Here is an 18272-nt window from a genome sequence, read left to right on the forward strand (position 1 = left end):
CCGACTGATCATTTGGTTCAAATCATCTTGTTCCATTAGAGCTCATCTCGTGTTGCACTTCTGACTGACTCTTTGTTTGCAGCGTTGTTAATGTTGGTAGACGCCCTGATTGCAGATTTCATTGATGTCTCGATCCAAGCATGAGGGAAGGCTGTGTGCTCACCAGCAAAGTGCACCTTGCCCTCACTTTTAAAGAGCTCTGCAGCATATTCTAAGTGTTGGTAGGGTGTGAATAAAGCAAATGCACCCAAACTATAAGGATCCAAGCTCCACTTCTTCACTATGACCCCTGTGCAGAGATCCCTGACCTTCTTGCCATGAATCTTTTCCAAATCTCTCAAAGCCAGCTCTTTAAGGTCTTCATCGTTTGGACCTAGGAATAGTAGTGAGTTATCAGACCAGGTGTAGGAAGCCAAGAGGACACCAATGGTCTTATTTTTTGGGAAACTGTGGCTGGGGTAGTAAATGAAACGAGATGGCCCATCTGTGATGCTCTTCCCCCCCGGATGCCGTCATCCTCCCAGAACCTGTTTTTGAAGGTGAGCAGGATTTTAGTGGAGCTGTCGTAATGGACAGACCTCAGGGCGTCCATCTTTTTAATGGAGAGAGGAGGATCGAAATCTATGAAAAGAGCCGCTTTGGCTGTTGTTGTTACCAGGACAAAGTCAGCTTTAAGATCAGCAAAATTAGACTGTTGGCCTCGTTGATATGACACAGTAACTTCATCTGAATGGCTAATACGCTTGACTGTAGAATTAAGAAGAATTGGGACATCAAGGCCATTCAGAAAAGCTTTGGTGAGAAGGTCTGACCCACCAGTCACTTCATAGTACCTTTAAAATAAAATAAAGAAAAACAGAGATATATATTTTTCACATGAATTTGTTAGTAATCAATGTCAAGTAAATATATTTTACATTTTAGCTTAATTTAACAATAAATTGAGGTCTCAAATGTTTTCAGTTTCATAGAATTAAATAATAAAATGTAACATGTACAAGTGCAAAGAAAACTCTGTATGTACCAGACCATAGGGTGAACCGGATTATAAAACGCATTAAGTAAAACAAAGCAGTCAGATAAGTCAAACTTTACTCAACTTATTCTTATTGCTTCCTCGACTTCTGTATCATTGATTCATTAATGTTGAATTTCCTCACTGCTGCTCTATTCTCAGGTTCTACTGCATGACTGATATCCATGAGTTTAAAATCTGCTTCACAAGCATGTCTCTTAACAGGTGCCATTTTGTACACACATAATATAATATAATAATATTATGTTTTTGAAGCACAATAAGTATTACTCTGCAAGGCTCCTGACTACGGGAGCCGTAATGCTCCGACAATCCATCAAGTGGTGCGGCTTTGTAGTTTTCTTTTTTTCCGTAGCATATCAAAGTCATACTAAAACCTTTTTTGACAGATTTGAGTGCCGTGTACCACATAAAATCGGTTCGAGGTCAGTTAGCACAACCAGAATTCATACATAAGGTGCACCAGATTATAAGGCGCACTGTCGATTTTTGAGAAAATGTAAATATTTCCAGTGTGCCTTATAGACCAAAAAATATGGTACTGCTGACTCCTGCTGACAGCAATACAGCCTAAAGTCAAATTTTCATTTTTTTCAGACAGAAATGATGACACATCACATCAGGAAAACGTGCTATCAGGTTAAAGCAGGGTTGGGCAACACCAGGCCTCAAGGGCTGGCTCACCCTGGGTCAAACACCTGAATCAAATGATTTGTTCATTCATTTAAATCAGCTGTGTTGGATCAAGGACACATCTAAAACCTACAGTACCCCAGCCCTTGAGGCCTCCCTCACTCCTGGTTAAAGCAATGAATTGTTATATCCTCTACTTCAAATAATTAAAACCTGCAGCTCATCTAAAATTGTAAATGAACAGTTGAAGCACTGATAAAAAGTTTATTCTTAATTTAAATAAGGAAACAAGAATTTCAGTTCAATAACGGAACATTTCATGATTTGATTTACTGATATATTTCACTTATGTTTATGAACTCTTCTATGAAAGAAGTTATATTTAGTTTAGTTAGAAGGTCTTACTCGACGTTGTCATGAATATCAGTTTGTTCATAGATCATTTCAGTGAGTGCAGTGTACATAAGGCCCTGCTCGTTAAGTAGGTCTCCAATCATCCTAATGGCTTCAGAACTCAGACCACCTTCTTCTTTCAGGTATTCCTATTAGGAAAAGAAAGTTTCTGGTTATGAAATCAAAGTGGGTCATAGAGAAAAAATAAAGTTTAGCTCTTTTAATTAATTAATTATTTAATTTAAATTTACCTTCACAGAATAGCGGTCAAATTTCTCCAGTGCAGCTCTACAACCATTTTGTGCGACTTCGTTTTTCACCTAGAGAAGTAAAAATCATTGAGACAATGTCATGTATAAATATTTAGCTGCATATCAACACAGTCTCTTATATGGCGAGCAGATGTAATACCTGAATGAACTACCTTAGAGCAGTCTAACCTGATGTTAGAGTTGTGTTAACCTTTTAGAATCCAAGTGTTTACTGTCAACTAATCTAGGATTTATTATTTATTTTTATTTTATTTTATTGACAAGAACTGTGGGCTAAACCCCGTCCCTGAACTTAGCAGTGACTGCAAATACATGTACAATGAGCAGTTAACGAAGTGCGCTCATCAGAATTCAGAAGGAGACTAATTTAACATTCGTGGGAGGCATAATAGAAAAATCATTGGTTTCAAAAAATGACATAAAAACAAAACTACCGTAAAGAAACAGGCAGAGAGCACGGAGTAATTAGGCCTGGGCAGATATGCCTGTTTGACCAAATTAAACTGTTTTCAAACGTGTTGTGTTCAAGTCAATCTTCATTCTTGGCACTGTATGAAATAAGAACAAATATTCCAAAATACTAAAAAGTTTCCATGTGATGCACTTCTTTGTTCACATGACTATATATATATTTATATTTTTTATTTATTTATTTATTTATTTATTTTTTGACTATATATTTTTACAGAATTCTGGTTTAACAGCTTTTTTAAAATGGAAATATTTCAAATAAGTGTTTGTATAAAAACCCATATTCACACAACTGTTCAGCTTGAAAATGTGTCTGTTAGATTTAGACAAGGGCGTAGATTTGGCATGGATGGAGGGTACGTGTCCCCATCAATAATTTGATCTCTTCGAGTAAAGAAAAACAAACCCGATAGTAAGAAAAACAACGATCTGTCAGCGTCTCATTCAGCGAGCGGAGCAGAAAGAGTTAAATTACGTTCTCTACTGGAGTCCTACCTCATGTGACAAATATGGCAAATGTGATTGGCTGAGCCTTTCAGGGAGCTCTGTTTAGTTTCAGCAGCGGCAAACCTGCGCTGCGAGGAGGATGGCAGCAAAAAGGAAGATTGATTTTCAAAGAAACCTGTAAGTCACTTAAAGTCAAGTTTACTCATATGATGTGTCCGTCACAATAACGTTAATAATAACGTTAATTACGTTATTAATTAATTATTAATTAATAAATAATTAACTAATAATTAATAATTAATTAATTATTAATTAATTAACGTTAATAATAAAAATAACATTACAGGCTATGCTAGGACATACATGCCAACACTCCCTGATTTATATGGAATATGGCTGAAGTAAACTAAAGCCTAAAATACTTAGTCAGTCATTTGTTTAATAGTAATTTAACTTTATATAATTCATATATAAAACTATGAATTGTAATTTTAAACGGTTTAAAAGCAGGTAGAATAGCATATGTAGGCAAGTATATTATCAAGAAGTAAAAACAAAAAGGAAAAAATAAGAAACGGGGCAGGGTTCGATGGTTGAATCATCCGTCCCCACCAATGCCAAAACCAAATCTACACCCTTGGATTTAGACCAAACAAAATCAATTCAGTTTTGGTGTTTATGTTGAAACACTTAACGCCAACTGGAAAAACAAACCCCTCCACATACCTTTTCTAATGCTTGCTGTAGGAGAGCGTCAGCTGATTTATGCATCTCACTTGTTGATAGATTGTATTTCAGGATCTCAGGCTTTTCCTTCACTTTGCATGTCCTTTGTGGCTGTATTCCATTCACCAGATAGAAAGTATTGTTGTCATCCATGATGAATTTATTCAGCTCAACTCCCAGATCCTTCGCAAACTGACGGACAATACAGTTGAAAACCAATCAGATTGTGAGTTTCCTCAAGGTTCGACAGATAAACTAGGAGCAGAAGCAGCCTCTATCACCACTGTGGTATTAAAAATGGCCACCTTTTAAATAACTGATTTTACTCACTAATGAAAATCAGGGATCCTCATAGCACAAAGTTCAGCATACCAGCCCTCTTTGTCATTCCTGTAGGTCTCCACACGTCCACCAATTCGTCCACTAGCCTCTAATATGGTGACCTTATTTAAATATTCCCAAACACAAGTACATATTATTTAATATGTATGAAATATTGCTTGCTTTGTTTATCTACAAACACTAATCTCGTTGAAAAGGAAAGTGTTATAATTAAAAATGCAAAATCTCCAACTCTTTTCACTACACCAGGACTACTAATAGGACTTGCAGTACCTCTAGTAATTACATATTAAGGCTTGAAAAAAAAAAAAAAGGTTCGTCTGTCACAGATAATAGAACAAAATTTTAAATAACCAGAATAAAAACATCTCAGGTCAGACCTTATGTCCTGCGTTTTTAAGTAGCCTGGCAGCTGTCAATCCAGCCATGCCAGCTCCAACAATGACAACATGACGAGATGTGTTTGTTTGTGGAAGACCGTTCGTGGCTATCTGATGAAGCTGCTTGTAGTCAGTGTCATTCAAACAATCAGTTAGAACATCCTTCAGCCTGTTGGTAGTGTGACTTTGACACAGAGTGAGCCACAAAGCACTGACAGCAACTGCAGACAAAAAAAGGACATGTTGTACATCAGCATGTAACAAAGCCTTCCAATAAATTTAAATCACCAATTTTTATGCTTAAAACTAAGTAAATACGTAGAGAGAATTTAAAGAAGCTACTTTGAATTTCAAAAACAGATTTTCATAAAAACGTATTTTGTAGGATTTGTAACATATCAGTATGAAATTAGCATTTTGGTTTCTTTTCAACTAGTTTTTAAACAGTTTACATCTGGAAGCTGACACTACTTCAGTAACAGTGCAAAATGTCACATACTCACATAATTTAACTACAAGTGGATCCATTGTTCACGTTTGTCTGCTTTTCTTCTGAGGTGACATGAAAAGGAATGTACACTTCAACACATATGAAAATAAATAAATGAACAAAATGCAACTGTTTGTAGTTTTAGCTGTCTCATCCTTTATAGCACAGCATATAAACTTACTCTGTTCTGGTTAAGAAATCCTAACACTGGGATAGAAATGTCCTCAGTCTTTGTTATTTGGGACAGTAGTGAGAGATATAATTAAACATAATTAATAATTAATATTTTGTGCTTTACTTAGGAAAACTGGCTTTAACGCCCTACTTTCTAATTTGTAATGTTAAACACTGCAAAACTATTTAATTAACTAACTGTTGTCTGCCACATATATATATATATATATATATATATATATATATATATATATATATATATATATATATATATATATATATATATATATATATATATATATATATATATATATTAGTTTTACATCACTCAAAAAAAAAGCTTGGAAGTTTTCATTTACAACTGTCTTTTAAAAGAATCAGTTATAATAATCATATTACTACATGCATTCATGCTTTTTTTAAACTACTTTCTGTAGATCTTGGCTATATTTCTTCGATTTAAATCAAGTAGTAATTCTTACCACGTGAAGCTCTGTCAGAAATGAGACAGAAACTATCATGAATGGCCTTATATAGCGAGAGACTAGGTATTATCTGGAAAGGTGTGTATGTTCCGTTCCCTGGGCTCTCTGTCCTGGTCATTGTGTCCTTGAGCAAGACACTTTACCCTACTGGTGTTGGCCAGAGGGGCCGATGGCGCAATATGGCAGCCTCGCTTCTGTCAGTCTGCCCCAGGGCAGCTGTGGCTACAACCGTGGCTTGCCTCCACCAGTGTGTGAATGTGAGAGTTAATGAATAGTGGCATGTAAAGCGCTTTGGGTGCCTTGAAAAGCGCTATATAAATCCAATCCATTATTATTATTATTATTATTTTGTTCCTCTGAATTTTCTTAGAGTTTTCTTCTGACTATGTGACACTATGTGTGACACATAGGGATGGGTATCGAAAACTGGTTCTTGTTGACAACCGGTTCCCACTGTTTCAATTCCTTGGAATCGTTTGCCATTTTTGCAAATGATTACCTTATCGATTCCAGTCGCCCCGAATGACGTCACCACGTTGCGGAGCGTCATTTACCTGGCAGGAAACATGGCGGCTCAAACGCTCAAAAGTTTGGTTATACTTTACGAGAACGGATGACAACAGGGCAACTTGTAATACTTGCAAAGTAGATATTTCATTTAAGGGAGGAAACACTACGAATATGCAAAAGCATTTGCTCACAAAACACGCGATGACCTTAAATGAATGTTGTGTTTTTAATTCCCCTCCGGACTCGTGAATCTCAACCCAGCAGCAGCGGTAACGTTTGCACGTCCACTCCCGTTAATGTGGCAGGTAAATAATCAACTAACAGTGCATATTATGTTAGCGCGATCTGCCTTATTACAAAACCTGCCATTACTGTGCATTTAGGTGACCATGATGAGAGACACCAGGACTACTAATAGGACTTGCAGTACCTCTAGTAATTATATATTAAGGCTTGAAGAAAAACAAAGGTTCGTCTGTCACAGATAATAGAACAAAATTTTAAATAACCAGAATAAAAACATCTCATGTCAGACCTTATGGCCTGTGTTTTTAAGTAGCCTGGCAGCTGTCAATCCAGCCATGCCAGCTCCAACAATGACAACATGACGAGATGTGTTTGTTTTTGGAAGACCGTTCGTGGCTATCTGATGAAGCTGCTTGTAGTCAGTGTCATTCAAACAATCAGCTAGAACTTCCTTCAGCCTGTTGGTAGTGTGACTTTGACACAGAGTGAGCCACAAAGCACTGACAGCAACTGCAGACAAAAAAAGGACATGTTGTACATCAGCATGTAACAAAGCCTTCCAATAAATTTAAATCACCAATTTTTATGCTTAAAACTAAGTAAATACGTAGAGAGAATTTAAAGAAGCTACTTTGAATTTCAAAAACAGATTTTCATAAAAAAGTATTTTGTAGGATTTGTAACATATCAGTATGAAATTAGCATTTTGGTTTCTTTTCAACTAGTTTTTAAACAGTTTACATCTGGAAGCTGACACTACTTCAGTAACAGTGCAAAATGTCACATACTCACATAATTTCACTACAAGTGGATCCATTGTTCACGTTTGTCTGCTTTTCTTCTGAGGTGACATGAGAAGGAATGTACACTTCAACACATATGAAAATAAATAAATGAACAAAATGCAACTGTTTGTAGTTTTAGCTGTCTCATCCTTTATAGCACAGCATATAAACTTACTCTGTTCTGGTTAAGAAATCCTAACACTGGGATAGAAATGTCCTCAGTCTTTGTTATTTGGGACAGTAGTGAGAGATATAATTAAACATAATTAATAATTAATATTTTGTATTAGTTTTACATCACTCAAAAAAAAAGCTTGGAAGTTTTCATTTACAACTGTCTTTTAAAAGACTCAGTTATAATAATCATATTACTACATGCATTCATGCTTTTTTTAAACTACTTTCTGTAGATCTTGGCTATATTTCTTCGATTTAAATCAAGTAGTAATTCTTACCACGTGAAGCTCTGTCAGAAATGAGACAGAAACTATCATGAATGGCCTTATATAGCGAGAGACTAGGTATTATCTGGAAAGGTGTGTATGTTCCGTTCCCTGGGCTCTCTGTCCTGGTCATTGTGTCCTTGAGCAAGACACTTTACCCTACTGGTGTTGGCCAGAGGGGCCGATGGCGCAATATGGCAGCCTCGCTTCTGTCAGTCTGCCCCAGGGCAGCTGTGGCTACAACCGTGGCTTGCCTCCACCAGTGTGTGAATGTGAGAGTTAATGAATAGTGGCATGTAAAGCGCTTTGGGTGCCTTGAAAAGCGCTATATAAATCCAATCCATTATTATTATTATTATTATTTTGTTCCTCTGAATTTTCTTAGAGTTTTCTTCTGACTATGTGACACTATGTGTGACACATAGGGATGGGTATCGAAAACTGGTTCTTGTTGACAACCGGTTCCCACTGTTTCAATTCCTTGGAATTGTTTGCCATTTTTGCAAATGATTACCTTATCAATTCTAGTCGCCCCGAATGACGTCACCACGTTGCGGAGTGTCATTTAACTGGCAGGAAACATGGCAGCTCAAACGCTAAAAATTTTGGTTATACTTTACAAAAACGGATGACAACAGGGCAACTTGTAATACTTGCAAAGTAGATATTTCATTTAAGGGAGGAAACACTATGAATATGCAAAAGCATTTGCTCACAAAACACGCGAAGACCTTAAATGAATGTTGTGTTTTTAATTCCGCTCCGGACTCGTGAATCTCAACCCAGCAGCAGCGGTAACGTTTGCACGTCCTCTCCCGTTAATGTGGCAGGTAAATAATCAACTAACAGTTGTAAACTTATTACAAAACCTGCCATTACTGTGCATTTAGGTGACCATGATGAGAGAGACAGACAGAGTCTGCCTCAGATGCTGCCAGTTCTCGCTGCAGTCTACCGGTAGCGTCTCCTTTCAGGCCAGGATAGACGAATGTCACCGAGCAGTAACTAAGTTTGTGGTAAAAGGCTTGCACCCATTTGCCACAGCAGATGCCCCCGATTTTCGGTAAGTGAATGTGTTTAATTGTAGGCAGAGACATTACTGTATATTCTTGTGTAATTGCTACAGAATAATTTATGTTATACTTTGTTATTGCTACAGAAGAATATTTATTTTATTATTTTACATTTACAATTTTTTTTCCTGGGGACCCCATTGAAGAGCCATAGGCTGTGGATCTCTTAAGATCTCACTGTTGGGTTTGTAAGGCCATGTTACTCCTAAATTCTCTTGGTCAAAGAGAAGATATCAAACAAAGTTCTAAGCTAATCGACCTTAGTGTTCTCCTTTTTTAAAAAAGAATCGAATCGTTAAACAGAATCGAAAATGGAATCGGAATCATGAAAATCGTATCAATACCCATCCCTAGTGACACATAGTGTATGACCACTCCTTTGCTGTTTTTCTACTAGAGATCTCCTTCATGATCATTCATAGACAAGCAGGTGCCAAGACAAGCATTTCACCTCAACCGCTTTCACCACCATCCCATAGAAATACAAGCACACATGACAAGTTCAATTTCACAGTTTCAAAATTCTTTAAAGCCACCATTTTCCTTGATTTGAGCCAGACTGGATCTAAATTGCATCTGAACAGCATCTATGCACAAAGATTTTGTAGAATACCTACAAATTTTAAAATATTTTCATTTTTAAGTTATAGGTCATAGCCTGTCTCAGCCTGTCTCAGTTTGTTATTAGTTCAAGGTCATTGTATTTCACAGTTTCTATTTTTATCATCTTGTACCTTCACTTTGTTGTAAATAACACACTTCTTCGCTTCAAAGTTCTGTTTCTCGGCTTGAATCTGTTTTTGAGTCCACTCCATGTTTTGGCTTACAGCCCTGAGAGGAGCTGGAGGCTGCATGCCTCGCTGGGGGTGTCAAGTTTTCAGTCAAATTCAAGTCAAATTTTATATAGATTTTGTGTGTGTTTACTGTTTTTTTAAAAATTGAATGGATTGACTTGTTAAAAAAATTGATAAACACTACAAACAAATTTTCACAGATGAAATAATTAGCGTAGACGACATCGCATTCCCCTGTGTATAAGATCAAAGGCTATGACGGTGAACTAATTACCAGTAGTTTTTATGAACAAGAGTTGTAGAAAGTGAAGGTGATGAATGGCCATCCTTAATATATAGACAAAAGCGTTGGTAAAGCGTGTTACAACCCCCTCTGCTAGGCGTCAGGGGTTTTAATTTCAAACTTTAAACAGCAAAAAAAAAAGAAGTTAAAGAAAATCGCTGATAAATTTAATCAATGAGATGCAAGCATAAGAAGTTCAATGTAAAAAATATGCAGTAATACATAATATATAAGTAATAGGTAAAATATGACTTTGTAATACATGAAGAAACTAAAAAAAACAAAACAACATCCTAAGAGGCTGTGACTGAAGTCGTAGAGACAAAAAAGGTTAATGCTCAGTAAAGTTCATTTCTTAGTAATTATCACCCAATTAAACTCAACCCATTAAACCAGATGTCTAATAATGCTAATAATTAAAATAATGTTTACAAGCAGTACCAGTAAAGCTACTGTTTATTAACTATACAGAAGTTGTAGTAAAATTACAAGCAAGCACCAGTGGAGAAAAAGAGTAAATAAACAGTGTACCTGCAATGTTCTTTTATATAAAAAGAGGTTTAAGAAATAGAGTCAATTCAGCATCACCAGCTAATCATACACATCTTTGTGGGAGCCGACTGATCATTTGGTTCAAATCATCTTGTTCCATTAGAGTTCCTTTCGTGTTGCACTTCTGACTGACTCTTTGTTTGCAGCGTTGTTAATGTTGGTAGCCGCCCTGATTGCAGATTTCATTGATGTCTCGATCCAAGCATGAGGGAAGGCTGTGTGCTCACCAGCAAAGTGCACCTTGCCCTCACTTTTAAAGAGCTCTTCAGCATATTCTAAGTGTTGGTAGGGTGTAAACAAAGCAAATGCACCCAAACTATAAGGATCCAAGCTCCACTTCTTCACTATGACCCCTGTGCAGAGATCCCTGACCTTCTTGCCATGAATCTTTTCCAAATCTCTCAAAGCCAGCTCTTTAAGGTCTTCATCGTTTGGACCTAGGAATAGTAGTGAGTTATCAGACCAGGTGTAGGAAGCCAAGAGGACACCAATGGTCTTATTTTTTGGGAAACTGTGGCTGGGGTAGTAAATGAAACGAGATGGCCCATCTGTGATGCTCTTCCCCCCCCGGATGCCGTCATCCTCCCAGAACCTGTTTTTGAAGGTGAGCAGGATTTTAGTGGAGCTGTCGTAATGGACAGACCTCAGGGCGTCCATCTTTTTAATGGAGAGAGGAGGATCGAAATCTATGAAAAGAGCCGCTTTGGCTGTTGTTGTTACCAGGACAAAGTCAGCTTTAAGATCAGTAAAATTAGACTGTTGGCCTCGTTGATATGACACAGTAACTTCATCTGAATGGCTAATACGCTTGACTGTAGAATTAAGAAGAATTGGGACATCAAGGCCATTCAGAAAAGCTTTGGTGAGAAGGTCTGACCCACCAGTCACTTCATAGTACCTTTAAAATAAAATAAAGAAAAACAGAGATATATATTTTTCACATGAATTTGTTAGTAATCAATGTCTAGTAAATATATTTTACATTTTAGCTTAATTTAACAATAAATTGAGGTCTCAAATGTTTTCAGTTTCATAGAATTAAATAATAAAATGTAACATGTACAAGTGCAAAGAAAACTCTGTATGTACCAGACCATAGGGTGAACCGGATTACAAAACGCATTAAGTAAAACAAAGCAGTCAGATAAGTCAAACTTTACTCAACTTATTCTTATTGCTTCCTCTACTTCTGTATTATTGATTCATTAATGTTGAATTTCCTAACTGCTGCTCTAATCTCAGGTTCTACTGCATGACTGATATCCATGAGTTTAAAATCTTCAGTTCACTTCAGTTCAATAACGGAACATTTCATGATTTGATTTACTGATATATTTCACTTATGTTTATGAACTCTTCTATGAAAGAAGTTATATTTAATTTAGTTAGAAGGTCTTACTCGACGTTGTCATGAACATCAGTTTGGTCATAGATCATTTCAGTGAGTGCAGTGTACATAAGGCCCTGCTCATTAAGTAGGTCTCCAATCATCCTAATGGCTTCAGAACTCAGACCACCTTCTTCTTTCAGGTATTCCTATTAGGAAAAGAAAGTTTCTGGTTATGAAATCAAAGTGGGTCATAGAGAAAAAATAAAGTTTAGCTCTTTTAATTAATTAATTATTTAATTTAAATTTACCTTCACAGAATAGCGGTCAAATTTCTCCAGTGCAGCTCTACAACCATTTTGTGCGACTTCGTTTTTCACCTAGAGAAGTAAAAATCATTGAGACAATGTCATGTATAAATATCTAGCTGCATATCAACACAGTCTCTTATATGGCGAGCAGATGTAATACCTGAATGAACTACCTTAGAGCAGTCTAACCTGATGTTAGAGTTGTGTTAACCTTTTAGAATCCAAGTGTTTACCGTCAACTAATCTAGGATTTATTATTTATTTTTATTTTATTTTATTGACAAGAACTGTGGGCCAAACCCCATCCCTGAACTTAGCAGTGACTGCAAATACATGTACAATGAGCAGTTAACGAAGTGCGCTCATCAGAATTCAGAAGGAGACTAATTTAACATTCGTGGGAGGCATAATAGAAAAATCATTGGTTTCAAAAAATGACATAAAAACAAAACTACCGTGAAGAAACAGGCAGAAAGCACGGAGTAATTAGGCCTGGGCAGATGTGCCTGTTTGACCAAATTAACCTGTTTTCAAACGTGTTGTGTTCAAGTCAATCTTCATTCTTCGCACTGTATGAAATAAGAACAAATATTCCAAAATACTAAAAAGTTTCCATGTGATGCACTTCTTTGTTCACATGACTATATATATATTTATATTTTTTATTTATTTTTTTTTATTTATTTACTTATTTTTTTGACTATATATTTTTACAGAATTCTGGTTTAACAGCTTTTTTAAAATGGAAATATTTCAAATAAGTGTTTGTATAAAAACCCATATTCACACAACTGTTCAGCTTGAAAATGGGTCTGTTAGATTTAGACAAGGGCGTAGATTTGGCATGGACGGAGGGTACGTGTCCCCATCAATATCCAGCGATTATTGAATTGTCCCCACGAATAATTTGATCTCTTCGAGTAAAGAAAAACAAACCCAATAGCAAGAAAAAAAACGATCTGTCAGCGTCTCATTCAGGGAGCGGTGCAGAAAGAGTTAAATTACGTTCTCTACTGGAGTCCTACCTCATGTGACAAATATGGCCAATGTGATTGGCTGTGCCTTTCAGGGAGCTCTGTTTAGTTTCAGCAGCGGCAAACCTGCGCTGCGAGGAGGATGGCAGCAAAAAGGAAGATTGATTTTCAAAGAAACCTGTAAGTCACTTAAAGTCAAGTTCACTCATATGATGTGTCCGTCACAATAACGTTAATAATAACGTTAATTACGTTATTAATTAACTTATTAATTAATAACGTAATTAATTATTAATTAATAACGTAATTAATAAATAATAATAATAATAATAATTAATAAGCAATTAATTATTAATTAATTATTAATTAACGTTAATAATAAAAATAACGTTACAGGCTATGCTAGGACATACATGCCAACACTCCCTGATTTATATGGAATATGGCTGAAGTAAACTAAAGCCTAAAATACTTAGTGAGCCATTTGTTTAATAGTAATTTAACTTTATATAATTCATATATAAAACTATGAATTGTAATTTTAAACGGTTTAAAAGCAGGTAGAATAGCATATGTAGGCAAGTATATTATCAAGAAGTAAAAACAAAAAGGAAAAAATAAGAAACGGGGCAGGGTTCGATGGTTGAATCATCCGTCCCCACCAATGCCAAAACCAAATCTACACCCTTGGATTTAGACCAAACAAAATCAATTCAGTTTTGGTGTTTATGTTGAAACATTTAACGCCAACTGGAAAAACAAACCCCTCCACATACCTTTTCTAATGCTTGCTGTAGGAGAGCGTCAGCTGATTTATGCATCTCACTTGTTGATAGATTGTATTTCAGGATCTCAGGCTTTTCCTTCACTTTGCATGTCCTTTGTGGCTGTATTCCATTCACCAGATAGAAAGTATTGTTGTCATCCATGATGAATTTATTCAGCTCAACTCCCAGATCATTCGCAAACTGAAGGACAATACTGTTGAAAACCAATCAGATTGTGAGTTTCCTCAAGGTTCGACAGATAAACTAGGAGCAGAAGCAGCCTCTATCACCACTGTGGTATTAAAAATGGCCACCTTTTAAATAACTGATTTTACTCACTGATGAAAATCAGGGATCCTCATAGCACCAAGTTCAGCATACCAGCCCTCTTTGTCATTCCTGTAGGTCTCCACACGTCCACCAATTCGTCCACTAGCCTCTAATATGGTGACCTTATTTAAATATTACCAAACACAAGTACATATTATTTAATATGTATGAAATATTGCTTGCTTTGTTTATCTACACACACTAATCTCGTTGAAAAGGAAAGTGTTATAATTAAAAATGCAAAATCTCCAACTCTTTTCACTACACCAGGACTACTAATAGGACTTGCAGTACCTCTAGTAATACTAGGGGTGCAACGATACTCGTATCGATATCGAACCGTTCGATACAGTGCTTTCGGTTCGGTACGCATATGTATCGATCGATACAACATTTTTAATTTATTTTATCAACTTTCCTTCTGACGATGCTGTCTGTGTTGAGCGCTCAGTGGATCTGCGCTCGACAGTGCAGCCTAGGCGGAGTAGTCGAACACAGATTCACTGGGTGCAGGGCAAGCTAGCTAGACAGAAGTTAAGCTCGTTGCAACATGGCAAATTGAACCTCCCCCACCCTCATTCAGATCTGGCGTTTGGAACTATTTTGGTTTTCATGTGACGTATGACCCTGAAGGTAAGCGTGTCATGGACAAAAGTAAAACAGTATGTTGGATGTGCCAGCAATGCTCAATTGGTGGGAACTAGTGTGTTAGCGCAGTTAGCTCGTTAATGTGTTGACGTCTTCCAGCCCCACTCATGAGGCGATCCGCGGTAGCTCGTTAACGGAGATTTGCCGTGTTGTGACCTTAACGTCATTTCAGATTAACGCTGACAGCACTAGTGGGAACACAACCAATATGACTGCACATTTACTCCGATATCATCCTAGTGCAAAGACAAGTGGAAGCAGACAAAAACAAGCACGCATGCTACAAACTTTACCCGAGTCATTTAGACAGCCGTTAGCACATGATTCTCCTTATGGGGACCTGATATGTTTAATATGCTGCTGAGAATATAGCCCAGAAGAAGCGTATAGTATAGCTTTTATTTTGGAAAGAGACATTTCTCCATAATAAACTCTCTTTTCCAAAGATGAGTGATTCCTCAATCAGATACAGGGCTCGCAAAATCGCTAGCCCCACGTCCTCCCTGCCCGTCGGCCTATCGTAGGAAGGAAAAATATATGTCAATGCCTTTGCATTCTTTCGGAAATGTAGCTGGGTAATTATGTCATTGGCATCGGCCACTGTCAATATGTGACATACTGAAATCGTGTTTGAATTTGCGCTTGTTTTTTGCTTTCACTTTGCAATCGCGTGAACTGTGTATAGAGAGCGACAGTACTGATTGGTGAGTGATGATAATTTGCGCACCAATTCCTCTGACATCGTCTTATCAATCGTTAGCTTACTATGCAAACATGACAAGTGAAATCTCCTGCAGCTTAAACATGTGAGAGGTTGATCGCGCAGAGAATCGCTGAGCGTTATGTTAGTGCGTGTGTAAAAGCAGCAGGATATATATTTTAGTTCTGCTGAGCCAAATAAGACAGGTCAGGGTGAAGAAGTGACAAAACGGAAAGGTTATGACAAATCAGACTATAAGGCTATAGTGCAGCTTTATGGTTTCATGGACAAAAGAATTTCTGTGGCTGCAATATGACGAGCTAAATAACCAGGGCTGCACATAAGTGGTCCGCAGGTGCGCATTCGCTGTCAAAATAAAAACCCGCACAAGATAAGAAGTTGCAACGCGTGTTTGCGTACATAAGATTTTAAGGAAGAGGACAGACATTTGTTTAGAACTCTTAAAGATGTCGAAGAAGCTCCTTTAAGCAATTACTGTGATGTTCCTCCACCTCCAAAGAAATGTCAGAAGGAGTCCGAACCACAAAAGAAGCGCGTATTCTCGGAAAAGTGGTTGCAGGAGGTGAGCTGGCTTCAAACAAATGATGAACGCACAGAGATGTGGTGCAGAATGTGCCGTGAAAATTTAATAAATGACAAATTAATAAAAAGGCATGAACATTTTTTTTGTATCGAAAAAATATCGAACCGTGACAGCAAAGTATCGAACCGAACCGAACCGTGAATTTTGTTGTATCGTTGCACCCCTAGTAATTACATATTAAGGCTTGAAGAAAAGCAAAGGTTCGTCTGTCACAGATAATAGAACAAAATTTTAAATAACCAGAATAAAAACATCTCAGGTCAGACCTTATGGCCTGTGTTTTTAAGTAGCCTGGCAGCTGTCAATCCAGCCATGCCAGCTCCAACAATGACAACATGACGAGATGTGTTTGTTTGTGGAAGACCGTTCGTGGCTATCTGATGAAGCTGCTTGTAGTCAGTGTCATTCAAACAATCAGCTAGAACATCCTTCAGCCTGTTGGTAGTGTGACTTTGACACAGAGTGAGCCACAAAGCACTGACAGCAACTGCAGACAAAAAAAGGACATGTTGTACATCAGCATGTAACAAAGCCTTCCAATAAATTTAAATCACCAATTTTTATGCTTAAAACTAAGTAAATACGTAGAGAGAATTTAAAGAAGCTACTTTGAATTTCAAAAACAGATTTTCATAAAAAAGTATTTTGTAGGATTTGTAACATATCAGTATGAAATTAGCATTTTGGTTTCTTTTCAACTAGTTTTTAAACAGTTTACATCTGGAAGCTGACACTACTTCAGTAACAGTGCAAAATGTCACATACTCACATAACTTCACTACAAGTGGATCCATTGTTCACGTTTGTCTGCTTTTCTTCTGAGGTGACATGAGAAGGAATGTACACTTCAACACATATGAAAATAAATAAATGAACAAAATGCAACTGTTTGTAGTTTTAGCTGTCTCATCCTTTATAGCACAGCATATAAACTTACTCTGTTCTGGTTAAGAAATCCTAACACTGGGATAGAAATGTCCTCAGTCTTTGTTATTTGGGACAGTAGTGAGAGATATAATTAAACATAATTAATAATTAATATTTTGTGCTTTACTTAGGAAAACTGGCTTTAACGCCCCACTTTCTAATTTATAATGCTAAACACTGCAAAACTATTTAATTAACTAACTGTTGTCTGCCACATATATATATATATATATATATATATATATATTAGTTTTACATCACTCAAAAAAAAAGCTTGGAAGTTTTCATTTACAACTGGCTTTTAAAAGAATCAGTTATAATAATCATATTACTACATGCATTCATGCTTTTTTTAAACTACTTTCTGTAGATCTTGGCTATATTTCTTCGATTTAAATCAAGTAGTAATTCTTACCACGTGAAGCTCTGTCAGAAATGAGACAGAAACTATCATGAATGGCCTTATATAGCGAGAGACTAGGTATTATCTGGAAAGGTGTGTATGTTTTGTTCTTCTGAATTTTCTTAGAGTTTTCTTCTGACTATGTGACACTATGTGTGACACATAGGCAGTGTTGGGAAGGTTACTTTTAAAATGTATTCCATTACAGATTACAGAATACATGCCCCAAAATGTATTCTGTAACGTATTCCGTTCTGAATACTTTGGATTACTTAATATATTATCATGCTATTTACAACTACATGAATGTACTATTGCTGTGATTTATTACCGTTACTGAAGGTCCACGGCTCCGAACCGTAGTAAAGGGACCTCTGGCTTATAAGGTGGGTTCTCTGTCGGGCTCGTAGCCGAAAAATAGCTTTACTTTGTTGTCTGGGTCAACTTTGTTGACAGAGAGAGGCGTTGAAAGGCTGCTCCAACGGAACTTATTGTTTTTGGAGGAAAACACGAACATGGTGTACTGTCGAGTCTTAATAGCTTACTTACAACTGGGCTCGTCAGGCACTCTTCTTGGCTGCAGTGGTTATTATTATATTTACATGCTTCCAGCTCCCGTTTTTGCTCGATGACAGCTCGTACTTTTCCTTTTTCTCCCTCCTCGCGCTCACAGACACATAACGAGTATGGCAGTCCATTCTCCCTGCAGCACGGACTACACTGCCTATGATGCTACATTCTTTAGA

The 18272-nt window shown here is 36.9% G+C and overlaps 1 protein-coding gene and 1 pseudogene across 2 annotated transcripts; both read right to left on the bottom strand.

Moving 5' to 3' along the window:
• LOC148103682 (L-amino-acid oxidase-like) lies at positions 1 to 5253 on the bottom strand (annotated as a pseudogene). The gene is made up of 7 exons (XR_015716953.1): positions 5204 to 5253; positions 4701 to 4921; positions 4313 to 4421; positions 3979 to 4187; positions 2314 to 2382; positions 2075 to 2211; positions 1 to 833 (listed from the first exon to the last, which is right to left on the bottom strand). The product of XR_015716953.1 is annotated as an L-amino-acid oxidase-like (transcript).
• A 5381-nt stretch (positions 5254 to 10634) lies between these two features.
• On the bottom strand, positions 10635 to 17015 carry LOC148103683 (L-amino-acid oxidase-like). The gene is made up of 7 exons (XM_087832761.1): positions 16966 to 17015; positions 16463 to 16683; positions 14254 to 14366; positions 13924 to 14128; positions 12174 to 12242; positions 11935 to 12071; positions 10635 to 11433 (listed from the first exon to the last, which is right to left on the bottom strand). The coding sequence occupies exons 1-7, from the start codon at positions 16988 to 16990 to the stop codon at positions 10635 to 10637; spliced, it is 1569 nt and encodes a 522-aa protein (XP_087688887.1). The 5' UTR covers positions 16991 to 17015.
• Positions 17016 to 18272: the final 1257 nt, after the last annotated feature.

This window comes from Neolamprologus brichardi, chromosome 3, assembly GCF_056152115.1.
Source record: "Neolamprologus brichardi isolate AB-2024 chromosome 3, ASM5615211v1, whole genome shotgun sequence".
Classification (NCBI taxonomy): domain Eukaryota; kingdom Metazoa; phylum Chordata; class Actinopteri; order Cichliformes; family Cichlidae; genus Neolamprologus; species Neolamprologus brichardi.

Excerpts from the sequence above, each read along its gene's own strand:
- LOC148103683 (XM_087832761.1), bottom strand. The coding sequence starts at position 16,990 with ATGGATCCACTTGTAGTGAAGTTAT. Across the intron at positions 14,129-14,253 it reads AGGATCCCTGATTTTCATCA|TATTGTCCTTCAGTTTGCGA; the intron begins GTGAGTAAAATC and ends GGTTTTCAACAG. Across the intron at positions 12,243-13,923 it reads TACAGCAAGCATTAGAAAAG|GTGAAAAACGAAGTCGCACA; the intron begins GTATGTGGAGGG and ends TTACTTCTCTAG.